General features: G+C 40.4%; 2 protein-coding genes across 2 annotated transcripts; one reads left to right on the top strand and one right to left on the bottom strand.

Moving 5' to 3' along the window:
* Positions 1-149: 149 nt before the first annotated feature.
* Positions 150-12,065, top strand: LOC119735568 (uncharacterized protein C7orf26-like). Its single transcript, XM_038209326.1, has 7 exons — positions 150-233; positions 2,464-2,693; positions 4,452-4,691; positions 5,470-5,632; positions 6,543-7,097; positions 8,663-8,702; positions 11,607-12,065. Exons 1-7 carry the CDS (start codon positions 209-211, stop codon positions 11,650-11,652), a joined length of 1,299 nt encoding a protein of 432 aa, XP_038065254.1. The 5' UTR covers positions 150-208; the 3' UTR covers positions 11,653-12,065.
* Positions 11,839-19,312, bottom strand: LOC119735569 (ribosomal RNA-processing protein 7 homolog A-like). The gene is made up of 7 exons (XM_038209327.1): positions 19,157-19,312; positions 17,106-17,245; positions 15,856-15,981; positions 15,578-15,707; positions 13,493-13,590; positions 12,594-12,792; positions 11,839-12,316 (listed from the first exon to the last, which is right to left on the bottom strand). Exons 1-7 carry the CDS (start codon positions 19,188-19,190, stop codon positions 12,231-12,233), a joined length of 813 nt encoding a protein of 270 aa, XP_038065255.1. The 5' UTR covers positions 19,191-19,312; the 3' UTR covers positions 11,839-12,230.
* Between the last annotated feature and the right edge of the window lie 62 nt (positions 19,313-19,374).

Raw genomic sequence — 19,374 nt, 5'->3', positions numbered from 1 at the left:
GGTTGTGGAAATATATCCGGTTGACTTTTTTTCCCCAAACGCCTTTACCAAGTTCCGAAAGTACTGGGCATGCTGCCAAAAAGTAAATTCGTAGTCTCCGACTGCATGGTACATGGTGACGATTTCGGACGCAGAGCGTCATCACGTGTGCCAAGCTGAAACGTTCAAACTGAACTGTTGGTGGCGCTATAATGTTTTACAAGGCAAGATGGCGTCGTACACAATCGGTCCAGGTGAGAGTAATTTTGTTCGTTTAAAGGGAATATACATCATTTGCTTTTGCTGTAATTTTCAGATATGGATGGAATTGGGGGGTTGGAAATATAAAGCAAATATAGTTACACTGACTTTTTGGAGGTTTTGGGTTTGAAAATGCTACTAAAACCAAGAAAAACGATCATTTTCCTGTAGTCTGGTTCCCTGACTCCATATAAGAAGAAACGCAGTGGCTATTGTTACGGCAGCCGTAACGCATTTCCCATTTTCTATCGTTACGGTAGACTGCAAACTGGCAACTTTTATAAAAAAACATGACAAGAAAATATAAAATTAGAAGGAAAAAAGTGAATTTGAACTTTATGAAATTCGGACTTTATTTCCCTTTTAAAAAAAATCCTCCAAAGCCTCAGGTTAGAAAAGGAAAAAAATTCGAGTGCAAAACTGAGATTCGAACCCGCAACCTCGCGGTGCAAAATCCTACCCTCTATCGGCTGAGCTGGCGCACTGCTCGAGAAAACATGTGGAAACAAATAATTATATACCTGCGTGCGTATCAAAAAAATATCGTAGAGGGCGCTAAACAACGAGTGCCGTAACGATAGCCACTTCGAAGAAGAAACAGAGCAGTTAACATATCTTGGGGAATTGTAAGGTCAGGGAACCAGTCTAGCTGGCTCGTACCCGTTCATGGGTTTGTAATCGATTGCAAACAAGTGCAATGGTCAATTGGGGCCAGTATTTGAAAAAAAGCCAGTTGTTTCCAACGCTGATCGGCCGATCAGCGTTGGAAATTGATACAAAAATACCACTTTTCTTGAAAATGACAGTATACCAGGTGCCATAATTTTACAGGATGCTTTAGACTGTCATTTACCAACATCCTATTAAGGTATTTCGCAAAAACTTGGTAGTTTTATTTTTCGATGTTTGCAAATGTTGTAAAATTCCCTTTAATAATCAGAATTTTCAGGTGTTCAAAGGGGTGCTTTTATGTTCTGCACTGATGAGTGATAACTTACTTCATTGTTAACAGACTTTCTCCAGTTTACAATCAATATCTTGTTTAGGAGGGAGTAAACACAGGCCTACAATTTCCGTATAGTTGGACATGTTGGATGGGATTTCGATTGGGAAGTCCAACGCTGTAGTGCAGTGGTAGGGCCTACACTACATCATGTATTGTGCATTCACGGGATGATTGTGTAGTGTATTGTAATACTAGGGCCTCTCTTTAGTTTTGATCAAATTAGGGTCAAGGGTGTTTTTTATCATTTCTGAAATGACATTATTTAACCTAAAGGCAAAGCAGACTTCTCTTAAGTTAAATTCTATTTTTGTCGTTGTTGTAATCTTGAAGTTGAACAGCATGTTTCGTAAGAAAATGCGATTTTCGTACCATTTGGATCCAAGCGACTCAACATGGTTTTACGTGGTCACTGTGTGTCATGGTGATCGCTAGCCCCATAAATGTGGCCTATTTACTGGACTGCCTCGGTAAACATAGGCCACACATCCACATGTACAAAAACGTGTCGCAATTTGCCAAATTTTGATTTTCACATTTAGGCTTAGTTTGTAGGATTTTTTTGCTTTAGAAGCATACTCACCCTCTTTATAGGCTAGTCAGAAAGTGCTGCCTTTTTCAGATGTCTAATTTTTGTGAAATTTCATGTTGAAATTTTGATACGCAAACGTGTAAAAATGAATCTGGAAATTTCACGAAAAATATACATCTGAAAAAGGCAGCACTTTCTGATTAGCCTATAAAGAGGGTGAGTATGCTTCTAAAGCAAAAAAAACCTACAAACTAAGCCTAAATGCGAAAATCAAAATTTGGCAAATGCGACACGTTTTTGTACATGTGGATGTGTGGCCTATGTTTACGGAGGCAGTCCAGTAAATAGGCCACATTTATGGGGCTAGGTGATCACCATCTTTATTTTCTTGTTGCGTTTTGTCGTATTCATCTTCACTTTACCCCGAAAGTACCCTCTAAAATTTAAACCCTGCAGTGCACTCAATCTATGGGATACCTGTTTGTTTGTAATGTCACCAACTAGTTTGGTAAGTTCAATTACTGAAAAATGGACTTTTGTTCCCTTTTAGGGAACAGGGCCCTACACTACACGACTTGCCATTCACGGTGCATCGCGGTGATCACCATCATTATTTTCATGTTGTGTTTTGTCATTTGTTATTGTCGTCGTCATTTATCCCCAAATTTCCCTCCAAATTTCAAAACAGAGGATGTTTGCCTGTGGTACTCGGACACCCATCTTCGGCTGCCAGAGTTCCGTAAGACCTTACAGAGGCAGGACTTTCCCCGAGCCACCCGTACTCTACTGGAGTGGCTCCATCGCTACTTTGTGCAGTGCGAGAACTTCCCGCCTGGCAAGTTCCCCAACCAGGATTGTGTTCGTCAACTCATTGAGGAGTTTGTCTTCTATAGGAATTCTGGCACAAGCAGGGTTCAGGTTAGTCCCTAGTCCGAAAATGTGGGACTCTCAATACTGTGTATGACTATGAGAGTCCCAAAACTTTAATAAAGGTACTAGTACTGAAAACATGCAATACAAGAAAATAGACTGGCACATGAAACAACCAGTCCAACAACTCTTCAGTACTGCATCAATCAACTGTCAGCTGACTGTGCCAAAAGAAATATCTAGGATAAGATGAAATTTTTGCGTCGGGGTGATATAAATCAAATTAGGTTTTGCCACTGTAAACTCAGTGTGTGGTAACACACTGAGTATACAGTGCTTAAACGTCGGTGAAGGGCAAAACCTAATTTGATATATATCTAGGATGTAGGGTACTAGGTCACTGTATCTTCACATTTCTCCTTAGTCAGGCACCAGAGTAATGACACTGAATGAAGTAGTCAGTCTTGTCAAACAGTTGGACCATGGATGGACATGTAGAAGTCTAGTCTTTAGCCTCATTTTGAAATCACTTGACTTCCCTCTCTTGTGCAAGCCACTGCCAAATATTGACGAAAAGTCTCCTTTAAAAATTGACTTGAGACTTCAAACTTGGTTGGTGAAATACTGAGGAACTTTTCTTTTGCCCAGTAACAGTTTTGGAGAAATTTGCTGGTTAAAGAGTGGGTAAAGTTGGCCTGATCTTTTTTTGCATCGTTTTGAGCACTTAAGGTCCCAGTCTGGTTAGTCCCATAAATGTGTCTCTAAGCTGGACTTTCTGTGTATTGTGAGCCACTGAGAAGTTGTGTTCCCTGAATTTAAAATCTAGACTGTTTTCACTATTGAAGCTACTTGTGTTCCCTGTGTCCAATATTGAAAACTTGGCAATCTTGGCAATGTTGTTGGGCGAGCGGCGCGCACTGCCGGCCATACAAACATGAGGTCAAGAACTGTATAATGCATATATTCATAGCCTTGCCCAAGCGCCCCCGCAAAATGCATACATTACAATGCGTCTGCCATTTTGAAATGCCATGGAGGAACATAATTTAGATGATATTCGTGGGAGCTGATGACCGATCGTCGTTTTTGGCCACATGGATGAAGATTTCTAGATAAAGGAACGTGTTTTTGAACAAGTATGAGTTCCTCTACGACTAAGTACCCTAACTTTGGAAATTTCTGTCTTGGATGAGAAGATAATCTCGATCAAATCGGTAGTAAAATCACTACATCACTTTTTAACGTTTAGGGGAGCATCACCTGTCTGGCCATAATACAGAGCCTGTGATAAAAAAGTATGTACATGTACAGCCAGAGGCAGGTGGGCTATGAATTCCCAGCCTACATAAAGCAGGATTGACTGGCCTGTGACTGTTTATGACATTGAAGCAGCTGTGCTTTGACTGGGGGTAATTGATAAGCCCGCTGTGCCCACAGCTTCCATGCTTTGTCTGTTCATAGTCTGTTGACTGAGTGTGACTAGCCACAGTGCTTGCTTGACATTCGATCTGACTGCTATATTAAAAGTAAAGCAGGGCAAGTGCATGGAAATTTTGACTGTTTGTGACTGTTTAAATAGCAGGAGGGGTTAACAACAAAAATACTTCCCAAAATGGCATTATAACTCAAGAATGATCAGACATATTTCTACTGTAATGCGTCCTAAGATACGGTAGCAACCAAAACGATCACGGTACAAACTGTATATTGGAGAACACTGATGAAATATTTTTTGTGTGGAAGTTTCAAGTCTGCTTTTTCAACTGAGTCTGAACAGTGAACACCTCTTTCTAATAATATTTTCAGCAAAAATTGACAGCCATTCAAGAGCTGCGACTCTTGGAGGAACTGTGCAACCATTTCCAGCTGAACCAAGACCTGATCACCAGACACAATGTCTTTGATGCCTTCTTTGGCTGCAAGCCGGGGCCTATATCGGCGGCGGATGAACACCGGACGGGAGCACTGAGTAAACTGGTCTCAATGGCCATCGCGGTGAACTGTATCCCAGTGCTGGACTGTGCTGCCGTGTTGCTGCACAACCAGGTAAAGGAAATTTGAACAAAGTGCCAAACAATTGAAAAGCCTGTTATCAACAAAAGAATGATCATAAACTGTTGTAGATGAAGCAGTAGTAAGTAAAGTCTATCACGAGCCAATATGGCCCATCAGGCCGGCGTCTATCTCCGGTTTCCTTGGCATGAAACAACTGAGATTCCCCCTGGATGGGATGCCAGTCCATCGAAGGTCACTCCCTAGCTAATGCTAACTACCCATTTATACTCCTGGGTGGAAAAGTGGCAAGTGGGGGTGACGTAGCCTGCCCAAGGACACAACATATGGCCAGCAGCTGGATTTGATCCCCTTATCCTCTGATCTTGAGTCACAAACCCTAACCACTAGGTCACACTCCCCCACCTTTTTGGCCTTGAAAAAGAGTTAAAATGTTTAGACATATTCTCTTCACTCCAAGTACATGAACCTATATGTTTACATATTGGTAGGTATTGCTGCAATCCTCTTCATTAAAAAAATGGTTGGTCAATTGACTGATCATCCGACATAAAATTTGTTTTGAGGTTTTAAATCAATATGTAATATCTAATATTCTTATCAATATTTACGTGTATTTGTTTCAGTTGTGAATAGAGTCATCAATATGATCTAAGAACCTGTAACTCCTTTACTACCATTTAAACAATGAGTTCTGGGTAGCATATCAATTTTTCTTTAAGTTATCTTAAGTCTTCAGGGTCTTTAGCCTCAGACCCAGTCACAAATTCTCACTCTGTGTTGTTGACTCCCGTACCTCTATACCCCACAGGGAGCTTCTGAAGCCACCCTAGCCCTCACCAGAAGTCTTGTGGAGGATTACTGCACTCTGATCCCCACGGCCTGTGACCTACTCAAGAACCTAGTGGATTCCTCCCCACAGTTTGTCTGTCACTTGATGTCCTCAATATCAGCACTCTACGATGTAGATAGAGGTATGAATAGAAAGAAAGATGCCAAATATTGTCACATTCAACCTCACGGAAAGTTTGTAGTATCCTGATGCAACTTTAAAAATGGATAACAAAAGAATTTGACTTACTTTGTTTGTCATGTAATAACTTTTCTTGTTATATCAAGTCTTAGATACTGTGATTTCATTGGTTTAGAATGGCCACATATCCGGTATAAAAGCATGACTGTTTACTTCATATACACTGCATTGCATATGAAGTACCTCATATACACCGCATTGCATATAAACTATCTCATATACACCGCATTGCATATGCGCGTGAAGGGTGTGTGTTGGGCCCGCGCGCCTCGCAACAGAGTACTGCAACCATCTTCTGTTTGGCAGGAAAGCTAGCAGTAGTCAAAAGCTTGCACTGCAGAGACAAAATTTACATCTTAAATAATTAGTAAAAAAACCTTTATCTTTTTGACATATTAGCACGATATAACAAAACAATTGTTGACTGCTGTGGCGATTTGAACCCTCTTGGGGGACATAGCACCCTCGATTTCGCCTTGGGTGATATGCGTCCCTCGGGTGTTAAAAACAACATATCCCACTTCACAGCAGTCAACAGTTGTTAAATGTTAACACTGAAAGAAAAGTCTTGATAATTTTTTAAAAGCTTTTTGGGGGGGGGGAAAACATTTGCCATGAAATGGCAGTTTGCCATGACTTCATCGATTTGAAAGAGGCCCTCTGGTGACTGAATAATTCCACTTGTCTTCCCTGTGAAAAATATACATACTTCAACTTTGGTTTTTGATGGAGCTGAAAAGTTAAAAGGTTTTTCTCAACAAAAAAACAATTGCATTCACTTGTTTAATTTGTTTAGAGTGTTTTCAGTTCTTTGATACTTGATGCAGTTTTTATCTGGGCAATTTCTACAGCTCCAAAGAAGGTAAAACTTCCTCCGACAGCGTTACTGGAGGTACTGACCAGCTGGGCCAGCAAACACCCCCTCATCTTCATTGAAAACTTCCTGAATCCTCCACCGAATATCCCATCATTCCACGGTACCGACCCCACCCAGGGATCTCCGGCCTCCCCGCCCCCTCTCCCGGGCCCGTTCCCTGGACTCATCAAGGCCTGTGTCCTCTCCCCTCTGGTCCTGCCGAGGAAAACCCTTTCGCAAACGGACGTCGCAAACGCGAACCTTAAAGACGATTCCCCCGCGCATCTTCTGTACTCCAGACTGCACCTGGGCATCCTTCAAGCTCTGCTCTCCACGCAACACAAACTCAAATCCCGGCTCTCTAAGTCAAAACACGAAGAGCTTGTGTCGGAGAGAGACATTGAAGGCGTCGTAGCGAGCCTGAGGAGGCTGCTGGTAGGCGGCGCTTGGCGTAAACAGAAGGCGGAGGATGTCCTGGACGTCACGTTGGATCGGCTGGCCCAGGTGGTGCAGGTGGCATTGTCTACGGGGGCGCTTCATTCTTCCAGGAGTGAGTATTGCATCGTGTCTTTTAACAGAGAAACAGTCTAAGGCTGTGTGGAATATAAAGAGTACTCTATCATCAACTGGATATCCGAATATTATCTTTTCGATTTAAACATTCGAAAAAAGTGAGTGGTCTCGAGGAGTTGATGAACAACATATAAGTTGTGTGGATTTATTGTTTGTCAGTGCCACACTTTTGTTGAAAGCCACTATCATGCATGATTGGAGAGCTTCCATGAGGAAAATTACCTCAGATTTATTAAAATCTGTTAAATAATCAAAAACAGTTTTGTATAATGCAAATTGATTTTGATGTTGTCAGCGATCAGCAAAAACAATTCTAGAAGCGAAGCCAAACAAGATAGCCTATAAGATTGAAGTTTCACTTCTTGTTAACTGTTAGTGATACAAATGACTTTCTCGCTAGTCTTTATTTGTAATATAGTGATCAAATATTTTTGACTCGAATTAACTCAAGCTAAATATTTGACTCGACTCGACCTTCTTGACCTAATGACTCAAGTCACTTCTTAAAAATGACTTGACTTGACTTGAGTCAATTCTTTGAAATGACTTGATTCGACTCGAGTCACAAAAATCAGTGACTCGTTACAACTCTGGCTTTCATCTGACTGACTGAGTCACTGACTGACTGACTGACTGACCGAGTGACTTAGTCGTTGACCCTGAATGGAGGCTATCAGGTCGAGCTCGACTAGACGAACCTAGTCTTGTTTTGCATAATAAACCACTTTTAATGAAACATGGATCTTACTAGTTCTTATGAAAACTTAAAAAGGGAAGATACAACATTTGCAAACATCACAAAATGAAATGATCAAATAATCACGAAATACCTCACTAGATTGTTAGGGAATGACAGTCTAAAGCATCCTGTAAAATTGTGGCTCCTGGTGTGCTGTCATTTTCAAGAAAAATTGTAGTTTTCCAACGCTGGTCGGCTGACCAGCGTTGGAGAAAACTGGCTTTTTTTCAAAAACTGCCCCTAATTTTTCATACTTAGTTATTCCGCATTTTCTTTGCAATTGATTACACACCTGTGAAGGGGTACAAGCCTGCTAGACTGATTCTCTGACCTTACAATTTCCCAAAGTCATGATTGCTCCGTTTCATCTAAAGTGGGGTCAGGGAACCAGACTACAAGAACATGCTTGGTTTTCATGGTTTTTTCCAGCATCTACAAGCCCAAAACGTGAAACAAGTCATTTCGACAATATTTGCTTTAACATACTAATGCTCCAAATCCATTTATTTCTGAAAATTGCAGCAAAAGCAAATGTTGTACATTCCCTTTAAAACTTGTGTCCTTCTAAGGAATGTCCGTGATGAACCAAATATATGGCATCTTTATGAGATTGAGGCTTGGAGTTTTGGGAACTGTGGGCCCTCTCATGCCCCCCTCCACCCCACATCCAAATGTCTTGGCTATGGCCGACAATAACATACGCATCTATAGGAATAGATTCTGCTATTTCCATAGAAGCATACAGTCAAGCCACAGCTTAATACAAAGTTCCTTATTTTCAATATTTTGTTCTGTAAATGTAGGTACCCTGAAAACAACACTTGAAGGTCTACCCGATAATCAGTAAGTGCTTGTTGTTCTCTTTTCTAATTCTGTGAATCTCAAAACTCGCCTTGAAAGTGCCCTGTACTTTTCTTCCATTTTCACACTTGACGTCCTAGCTTAGTCTATTGTAAATCCCCATAGGCCTGGATCTTTTCTGTATCCTTTATTCTGTTTAGGCCAAGGTCAGTTTTGATTACATGTATAGCAAAATGCAAGTGCACCTTTGTCAAGAAAATCAATAACTGCTGTGCATTTCAAGTATGTGCCAAGGCCTCGGTGGCCATGTTACAATTCCCAAGGCTGCATGCCATCAAAACAAATTGCGACACATTTTGAGTGTGGAGATACAAGAACTTTTCCTTGACCTGAGAAAAGTATCCTGTGAAAACTGCCACTCTGGAAGGGCGAAGTGTTTTTGTGGTATGGAGAGTGCTTCCAATTAAAGGGCCATGAAATAGATTTATTTTATTCAGTCCTTGAAAATGCACTTTTGTGTCCTATACTCGGTGTTCATATTTCAATCTTGAGTGGTGTTTTTGGTGCCTTTTTTTTTGGTATGTTAATGCACATTTCCATATTCATGAGCAAAACTGTGATGTCATTCAAGGCAGAAACGTCAGTGGTACTGCAGCTGCTTCAGTGCCAAAAGTTGTCAAAAATTTTTGGGTTTTGTTTCCCTGTGGTAAATTTTCTGTTTTGGGTTATTCGTTGTTGTTTCAGTATGTGACAGTAAGTCGATGAGCAAGCCTTATGCACAGATCTTTTCAGCGAGCACATTTTTGGTTTCACAACTTAAACAGAAAACCCTGCAACTGAAGAGTGTGTTCCTAAGATGATATCACAGCAACAGCACCCTCAGTTGTCAGGAAAAGCCCGGAACATTTTAAAGGTTAAAAACAAATTTTGAACCCAAAAATTTGCTCATTGAAAACAGTTGTGAGAAAAGTTTGCTAATTGGCTTACTGCCATGTACTGACACAACAACGAATCACCAAGAAATAAAAAGAAACCTTCCAACAGCAAAGCGTCCAAAATTCTGGCAACTTGTGGTGCTGAAATAACTGTAACTTTTGAGGTTTCTGCCTGAAATGACATCACACTTTTGCTCATGAATAGAAATTCCCATAAGCTTAAAAAACAAAAAGGCACCAAAATACCCTTGAAAATGGCAAAACGAAAATTGAAAATCAGGTTATTTGGGACACAAAGATGCCTTTTTCAAGGATTGCATTTTAAAAATTACATTGCATGGGCCCTTTAAAAGTTCCTTTCCTGGTCAAGTCCAAACAATTTCTAGTGCTCTCACCCTGACCCTTGTAGAACTTTGCCACTTCCGGTTATCAATAACCACAGCCTCCTGTTTCCCATTGACCAGATTTCCTGGTAGGATGCAAAGCCGTGTCAAGATCACTCAGTCGTTTGTTAGATAACAGTTGGTGGAAACGGCAGTTCAGGGGAGAATTGAAAATTAGATGTTTGAACTCCTTATATGTGAAGTGTTGTTGATCCTCGTCAATTTTTGGAGCTGAAATTTGCAGAGTGGAAGCCTTGAGGCTTACAATACATTTAGATAATATTTTGAGGCTATTGAGGTGCTTTAACAGTGCATTTTTCTGGGTAAAACAGTAGAATTATCATGTTTATTGCAGCAGTTTAGGGAAAGAATGTTGCAACCTGACGCAACTTTTTTCTTCATAAATCTTCTCAACAAAGGTCAGTCATTGCAAAAATATCGAAAAGACATGAATCTGGGACTGAGATACATTTCCAATTTTGTTAGGAAATGCTTAGACTGACTCTCTCCATAGACTTTGTACACAACCGCTGAAGTTGCCTCTGGATACTACATTCTTTCCAAGTTAGCAGCCTTATCATACTTCAGTCTGACAAACAAAATAAAAGATTGTTAATTAACACCCTCCTGTGACATCACACTATTGTTTTATCTCGCCATTATGTTGCACGAATGGAGTACTGTGCGCCAGCATCTTATGAATGGCGTGCTAGCTGCGCGCATATTTTTTTCCTGTAGACGGGTAAAGCCACTTATGAATAATTCATTAATTTCATAGAATCACAGCAAGGCACTTAGGTTTACATTCCCCTTTTTCCCCTTCAATAAAAAAGTAGTCGTTGCAGCAGTATGCAGAATTCCTGTACCTTTAAGACAATATAATTCCATGACTTTTCCACAGCCAATTTATGAAAATCCATGAAAATGCAGATCAAAACTGTACAACGTGTTTGGTGATTTATCACATTCTTAATGGGGATATGACGGGGCAAAACATTTGAAATCAAAATGCTTGTACCAGCGACATTTGTCGCATTTTGTTGGGTATATAAATCAGTTTTCGGATGCTAAATTATGAATACACAAAATAAAAAAAATAAAAATTTGGTCCTCACAAAATTCCATGACTTTTCCATGACTTTTGTTGTTATCACAAAATTTCCATGACTTTTCCAGTTTTTTTTCCAGGTTATAGGGAACTTCGAGTATGTAAACTTGCGACAATAACTCAAGTTTCATGTCCGATTATACCCCCAAAATTGCATTGCTGCTGCCCCCTCATTCGCTAAAACAATGTGGCTCATCGACATAAATAATCAAGACCACAGGAACATCAACTACAAGCTTACCTATGATCCAAGTTTATTCGGTTGACTGAAATCTAATCTTTAAATTTGTGGTTGCATTGAGCTAGTGCTAAAACCTTGCAATCTGGTTGTACATTTACATATATACATGTATGCAGTGTCATTCAGATGTGCACGTCTCAGTAAATTTTTAAAAAGTCTTCCACTTTCTTGCATGATGTACTTGCAACAAAATACATGTTACAAAGTACATAATGCTAAAACAAGCTTGGAAATAACATTACAATTTTTTTATCCTGTATTTTGTTTGTGTGTGTGCAGATTGCTTTGCCTGGTTCTACAGCACGAGGGCGCTATGCAGAGTTAACACTACAAGGAGCCGTCACACAGGGGAATTATTTAATACATGTAAATCTTGGTTCACTTCTTGACATCATGTCAACATGACCCTTTGTTTACTTTACACTATCCGTGTTGCTCCGAGCTATTTCACAAATTTGTTTTAATACCAGAGTTCACAAAAGTAGTTTTGAGTACTAATTTGTCTTTTTCATTTGCGAAAAGTTCATGCAAACAAAATTTGATCTTTTCTGAGAATCATCCAACTATTTTCTGTTGTCAGAAACTGAAGAAGACTACAGAATGAATAAATACAAAAAAAAATTGTGTGTAAATATTTCATTTTATTTGTGTTCTAAAAATCTCATTCAAGATAGGTCACTACAATCCACAATGTGTATTATATGTATTATGAAGCAATAAAAATATCTTGGTAAAAAACTGACGTGATTTTTTTGGTTTTTCTGTTCCCAAGTGCAACAGAATTTCTTTCCTGTGAAAGATTACGCTTTCACTGAATATGTTTTGACTGCACAATGCGACAATCCCCCCACCCCTACTCTAGCGAAGTCTGTGATTAAGCTGACGTAGAGATTCCCCCCCCCCCTAAAAAGGCTTGAATTTTCTGGCAGCTTTCATCTGTGCAATTTTCTGCTTGTCTTCCTCAAACTTCTTGCGGAGCTCAGCAATATCTGAAAAGGTCAAAATTCAAGAAACAATACTTAAAAGTTAAACAAACTAGTAAAAAATCTGAAGAAAAAAAATAACAAGATATTGTTTCAAAAAGAACTATCTAAGAGAGAATGGTTCCCCAAAAACCCAGGACATCTTAATCCCAAGCTTGGGGGAGAGTACTCAACAACACTGGTGACGTTTGATTAACTTGTTATTGGTAATGTACTGTCATGGACTTGTGATAATTGACGTTTGATGCCCTGTGATGACTTGTGATTACTTGTGGTTACTTACGTTCTCGTTTGGACTCCCTCATCTGGAACGTATAGAAGTTGAGCAGTTCCGTCTTCTCTCGCTTCTTTCTCTCCTTAGCACGGAGTCGTCGTTGGTTCTTCTCGGTGCGCGCTACGGCCGGCTTGGCGCTCTTTCTGGTCACTGTGATCCAACCTTCTTCATCTGGCACACCTTCTTGCTCCTTGGCTTTTTCTTCTTCCTAAAGAAGGAAAAACCACAACAAAATGTTTAGATCATTGTGAAATGTATGAACCTTCCCAGGATGATATGTTGAAATAATGTGATGTAATAATGTGCTCTCAATGCTTTGGAATGAACAAGGTTACATGCAACCTTGATTATTGGTAAAGTAAGGCATTATCATGTGAATACAACGTCCCATAATAAAATCTGGGTTTCATTGTGATGTTTGGCAACCTCCTCCTATGCAAACATACATTCTGTGGACAGTTGTCCTTTCAGTCAAAATCAATCAAGTGACGATTTTTAACAGTTAAGAGCTCCCAGCCTACATAAAGCAGATTTGATTGGTTGTGACTGTTTATGTACAGCTATGCTTTGACTGTAGGTGATTGATAAGCCAGCTGTGCTTACCACTTGCCCGCTTTTGTCTGTTGACTGAATTTGACTAGTCACAGTGCTTGCTTGAATTCTGATCTGACTTTTGGTATCTAGCCTGTGTAAAATGCATGACAGGGGAAGAGGATTGATATTTTTTGACTGTCTGTGACTGTTCAGACAGCAGAAGGGTTAGTGATCAGATTCTGATATTTGTTTCATAACTGATGCTCTGTGGCCTTCCTTATTGGAAACACTCTGTGGAAGACACCCTTGACTGTGGGAGACCGGTCTAAAACAGGTGTCGGGCTTGTCATGAAGGGAACCAATAGTGGCCTTACCTCCTGCACACTGGTGTCGTGCTCCTGCATGAACTCATCAATCTCTTTCTGGAGATCTCCGACGTCTGGACGAGCCGTGGAATACTGAGAGCACCATTCTGCGGAGACAAAAAACAGAAGGATTTGGGGAGAATATTATTGCAGTGATCGGGAGTCATAATACTTCAGTGATGCACATCAAAGATACATGAACTCAACTGTCTTCCACTGAAGTTCTGTCATTGCAATGCAAGTTTGACCTAATAGATCTGATAGAGCACTGCAAAGATGTGAAAGTTGAAAATGGCACTATCGAAATTGTGGATTGACAGAATTGTAATGAATCGAGTCAATGACTCAACTCAAGTCAGACTCGAGTCGCAATTTTTGGTGATTCGACTCGACTTGAGTCCCTAAGGGTAAATGACTCGACTCGAGTTACTGCAAGCAAATGACTCGACTCGAGTCCCTCATCAGAAGACTCGACTCAACTCGAGCGAAGGCTAATAAAACTCGATTCCCAATAATAAAAGCAAAACTTTGCGAAAAGTATTTGCAATGACTTACGGTGCAAAATTTATGTTCACGTTACTTTGCGAATAGCAGCCGCTTGTCATGTTCAAACATACGTGTCACAGACTCCCACCTCATGGGTCTAGAACGCACAAAATACTATCCAGGAACCGGATTTTAAAGAAATTTTCAAATTCGCTGTTTCATCATTGGCTTTGGGCAATTTCTTATAAAGCTTTTTATTCGAACGCTGGCTAAACTTATGGCCTCCTTTTATCAATTTTGGTTTATACTGTTCAAATGTTCGCGACTCGAATTGACTTGAGCTAAATATTCGACTCGACTCGACTTGACCTTCTGACCTAATGACTCGACTCGACTGGAGTCACTTCTTTAAAATGACTCGACTTGACTGGAGTCACTTCTTTCAAATGACTTGACTCGACTCGAGTCACAAAAATCAGCGACTCGTTACAACTGTGGATTGGAGTCCAATTGAACAAAAAATTCACCAGTACACTCAACAAACAAGGGGGAAAAGAGACATGATTTTACCAAGACTAGGCTTTCCTAGTTAAGCTAGGCCCAAGAGTCTTAGACTTTTATTCAGTGACTCGGACAGTCAATCAGTCAGTGACCACAAGTCCATCACAAGTCCACCACAAGTCCACCACAAGTTCATCACAAGTCCACCACAAGTCCATCACAAGTCCACCACAAGTCCATCACAAGTCCATCACAAGTCCACCACAAGTCCACCACAAGTCCATCACAAGTCCACCACAAGTCCACCACAAGTCCATCACAAGTCCACCACAAGTCCACCACAAGTCCACCACAAGTCCACCACAAGTCCACCACAAGTCCACCACAAGTCCACCACAAGTCCACCACAAGTCCACCACAAGTCCACCACAAGTCCACCACAAGTCCATCACAAGTCCACCACAAGTCCACCACAAGTCCACCACAAGTCCACCACAAGTCCACCACAAGTCCATCACAAGTCCACCACAAGTCCATCACAAGTCCACCACTGTCACACAAGTTCATCACAAGTCCATCGCAAGTCCATCACAAGTCCATCACAAGTCCATCACGAGTTCATCACAAGTCCATCACAAGTCCATCACAATCCATTACAAGTCCATCACAAGTCTATCACAAGTCCATCGCAAGTCCATCACAAGTCCAATTCAAGTCCATCGCAAGTCAATCGCAAGTCCATCACAAGTCCATCAATAGTCCATCAATAGTCCATCACAAGTCCATCACAAGTCCATCACAAGTCCATCACAAGTCCATCACAAGTCCATCACAAGTCCTCCAGTCTAACTTCAAGTCACAAGCTATTCAAATGAACTGTATCAAAGGCATTCCTTTGTTATTGCTCATCCCCTGTTACTTGTGACTGGACTAACTAATGAAAGCACTTGTGACGTACTTGTGAGGACTTGTGACGGACTCGACTACAACACTGACTTAGTATCGCTATGAAATCTATCCTAGAGTCAGTGAAAAGAAAGTCACTTTAATAAAGCTAACTTGATGAATTGTTGGCTACAGTGTATTTCACTACAGTATATGACTCACTTTTGTAGCCTGTTGGTATGGGTTTGTCTACCGTCGATAAGACGAATGGTTCTGCAAACTTGGACGGGAGTTGTTTTGCCTTGGGTATAGATGAGGATTTCTGGAATACTACAAATGCAAACTGGAAACCCTGTGGATGAACAAGAACAGTGAAGATTTGGAATTTGTAAATTAGAATTTTCAACCCTCACTCTATTGATGCAATTAGCACATATCACTAGGCATGCAAGGGTTTAAAACTCTGAAACGCTATTCAAAGAGAACAAATCAGTCTTTACCTGCGTGTGTTCTGTAGATGTGAAATACTTGGAGTGTTTATCTGAAGGATTTGATGATGTTGGCTTTTCTTGAAGGAAAACACTCTCTATTTTGCCGCAGTGCCCAAACAGTCTCTCAAGGCATTCCTGAACATTGTGAAAAGGGAAGCAGAATTTTGCAAGTTAGGACAGGAAAGAAAAATATCAGCGCTTTTCAGTAAAAAAATTTTGCAAAGCAAGCCTCTAAAACTATGGATTAACCCTAACCCTGCCAGACACAACACAGTGCGCCAGTTGTTAATGTCTGTACTCTGGTGCACTTTGATGCATTCGGCTACCAACACCAGTGCTTAAACGCCCGCTTCTCAAACAATGTGAGCTAATCCCATACAACAATGTATCCTGCTGCATTCGGGGACCACAGACTCTGAGGTAGTGTGGCCTTGACACTTTTGACCTGATGGATCTTGCTGCACTGGGCAGGCTTCTCATTTTGCCAGGTGTTGCATGTTGCTGTGTTTACATGTAGCAGGGTTTCTAGCCGAAATAGCATGGAGGGCTAGGGTTAGGGTGAAAGGTAAAGTACAACATTTGCAAACATAAAAAAAAAAAAATACCAAATTATTTTGAAATACCTTACTTGACCTAAGTGAATAATAGTCTACAGCATCCTGTGAAATCATGGCACCTGGTGTGCCATCTTTTTCAAGAAAAGTGGATTTCAAGAAAAGTGGACTTTTTTTTTCAAGTACTGCCTCCAATCTAGCAAATTTAGTTGGGCCCCATTTTGTTTGCCGGCTAGACTGGTTCCCTGACCAGACGATCCCCCGACGTCTATCAATTGCTCCGTTTCGTCTGAAGTAGGGTCAGAGAAACAGACTACAAGAACAACATTTTTTTCTTGGTTTTTCCAGCATCTATGAACACAAAACTTTAAACAGGTCACTGTAACAATGCATGTATTTGCTATAAAATACTAACCCAAAATCCATCCATTTCTGAAAATTACAGCAAAAGCAAATGTTGTATATTCCCTTTAACAGTTGATGGGACTTTGTGACCACTTTGGAGGGGTTACTTGTGTAAGGAGTCCATAGCAGTTGAAGCAGTTGAAGCAGTCTAACCTGTAGTTTGGATGCTCCCAACTATAGTTGGGACAGTCCAAGCTTTACTTTGGGCAGTCTCAAATAATTGGAATAATATTGGGACTGTTTCAACTGCACTTGGGACTTTACTAAACTCAGTGGGATTGTGTTAATATCTTACTGTACCTGGTTACAGTAAGGAGGAACATTGACGACAAAAAGGGTTCTGCTGGCTGGTTTAGTGGCATCTTCATCTCGTACCCTGTGTTCTCGGTAGTACAGGAAATGGCCGGCCTTACTTTTGGAACTGAAGCGGATCGGAAGGACTGAAAATAAAAAGGTACAACGACATGAACTGAAAGAGCAAACAGTGTTCAGATATATTATGTTTAGTTCTCCTGTTCTGTTAGCCTAGTTAGTATTGTGTACAGATGTATGTAATGTCTAAAACCTAGGCCTACATTTACGTTCTTACATAAATCCACATCGATGGCAACATCAATGTGAAATCCTTTCCTTAGCATATGCACTAAAAATCAAATTAATTTTGAAACTGGACAAATAAATGTTCATGTATTTCTAGTACAGCAGTACTAATTATTCTACTTGTATTGATAGGGCGATCATGTATTTACAGACCCGGTTCCTATATCAGGGAACAAAATCGACTTTTAAATCATTTGACCTACCAAACTAGTTGGCAACAATTAGAACATACAGGTACCGGGTATGTTATAGATAAAGGTATACCCCGCCAGATTTGAGACCAAAAATTTTGGCACTATATGCGTGTAGATACACTACACACTACACCAAAAAAGCGCCCTCAATAGGCAGCAGGGATAAAGATCGACGAACACACAACCTGCCGACAGCGTGACATAAATATTTCACGGTCGTAATCCCATGATTCCGTGTGAGTTTCTCCTCACAAACCAGGCATCTAGAAACTGGTGGAGCAAATACGGTAGTAGTAGTAGTAGGCCTACTAGTACTAGCAGTAGCACTAGCAGCAGCTTCAACTCCTTCCTTATCCTGCTCTTCTTGTTGAGAACTTAAAGCAAGTAATGCTGCACACAGTTCAGCATCTGCTGTCAAACATTCAGCAAGCAGATCTGCGTCTTCAATCCCACTGGTTGCTATACAATTACGCACACGTAGAACTTCATCAAAGGAAAACTTTGAAACAAGCAGGGAGAGTTTATCGTCCACTGATAATTTGGAATGAATGAAGTTCGTCGCTAAAGCGTCGCACTTCGACGACAAATATGTAGAGATGGCCAATTCTCCTTGGTCCAAATCTTCCACAAAAGCAAAAAAATCTAATTTCTTTTTTCTTGACATGACATCATCGTACTAAAGAAAGACCCACACGTTTAACTTAATCAAGATGGAAAACTAATACTTATAATTACAATGAAATACTTCAGAAAATTAACAGGAAAATTTGGAACGGAACCATCAACCACAGAGCTGTATAAAGAATGGAACACATGTGAACTTGCAACGTGGCATGCAGAAATCACTGGTACCATAGCATTCAAACATTCATTAGCGTGAACTGGGTCGCTGGTACTTAACTAGAATGGTTCGGGGACACTTTCTTCATTAAACTTAGGTGTACGTGTGTGAGGCGGAAACTAGGTCCATATATCATTGATGTCTGCGCATGCTCAGTATTGTGTAGCGTGTAGTGTAGGCTACAGGATGCACGGTCTGTGAACATCGTCTCAAATGATGCATCATATGGATAAAGGGCAGGGTTTTGAATTTTCGAGGGAAATTTGGGGGTAAAATGACGTTGACAACCACAAAACGCAACACAAAAACAAAGATGGCGATCACTGCATGATGTGCAATGAACGTGCAAGGCGCACTGAATCGCATGGCACCAACTGTAAACCGCGCAGCAAAATCGTAATTTCTTCCCCAAGATTGCAAGAAACTGTTCAAAAAATTACAAAAAAATAATTAATATAAAATATTAATAATTAAATTATATTGAGAAAAGTCTGCTCTAGTTTGAAAAGGTCACTTTTCAGTAATAAAAAACACTAATTTTATCGAAACTAAACAGGGGCCCTACACTACACGACCGCCATTGATAGTACGTGTAATACCGTAACTAGTCAATACGCAAACGTGCACAAACATGCTTCGTATTGTATCTTGTTTTACTCTGGTGAAAACTGCCCTAATAAACATACAAACTTATACATTAAATTTTATCACCATACCCGTGAATCCTGCAACGGAACTAGGATGCGTCATTACAGAAGAAAAGTGGTGTATACTTGTTTAAAAACACAAGTTCAAGAGCCGTATGTGTGGCTTTCACTCAGTTCACGTGTTGCTATTAAAGTGTTGTGGCGCCCTCTATAGTTTAGTTTCACAGCCAGGCCTTTGTTGGTATCGATACTCACTAATCGGTAATATTCGTTAAATATTTAGGACG

This window comes from Patiria miniata, unplaced genomic scaffold (assembly GCF_015706575.1).
Source record: "Patiria miniata isolate m_02_andy unplaced genomic scaffold, ASM1570657v1 HiC_scaffold_29, whole genome shotgun sequence".
Lineage (NCBI taxonomy): Eukaryota > Metazoa > Echinodermata > Asteroidea > Valvatida > Asterinidae > Patiria > Patiria miniata.
Note: the sequence above shows the minus strand (reverse complement) of the source record. Positions and strands in the feature narration are given on the sequence as shown.

Excerpts from the sequence above, each read along its gene's own strand:
- LOC119735568 (XM_038209326.1), top strand. The coding sequence starts at position 209 with ATGGCGTCGTACACAATCGGTCCAG. Across the intron at positions 234-2,463 it reads GTCGTACACAATCGGTCCAG|AGGATGTTTGCCTGTGGTAC; the intron begins GTGAGAGTAATT and ends ATTTCAAAACAG. Across the intron at positions 5,633-6,542 it reads ACTCTACGATGTAGATAGAG|CTCCAAAGAAGGTAAAACTT; the intron begins GTATGAATAGAA and ends CAATTTCTACAG.
- LOC119735569 (XM_038209327.1), bottom strand. The coding sequence starts at position 19,190 with ATGACGCATCCTAGTTCCGTTGCAGGATTCACGG. Across the intron at positions 15,708-15,855 it reads CATCTACAGAACACACGCAG|GGTTTCCAGTTTGCATTTGT; the intron begins GTAAAGACTGAT and ends GTTCATCCACAG. Across the intron at positions 12,793-13,492 it reads ACGACACCAGTGTGCAGGAG|GAAGAAGAAAAAGCCAAGGA; the intron begins GTAAGGCCACTA and ends TTCCTTCTTTAG.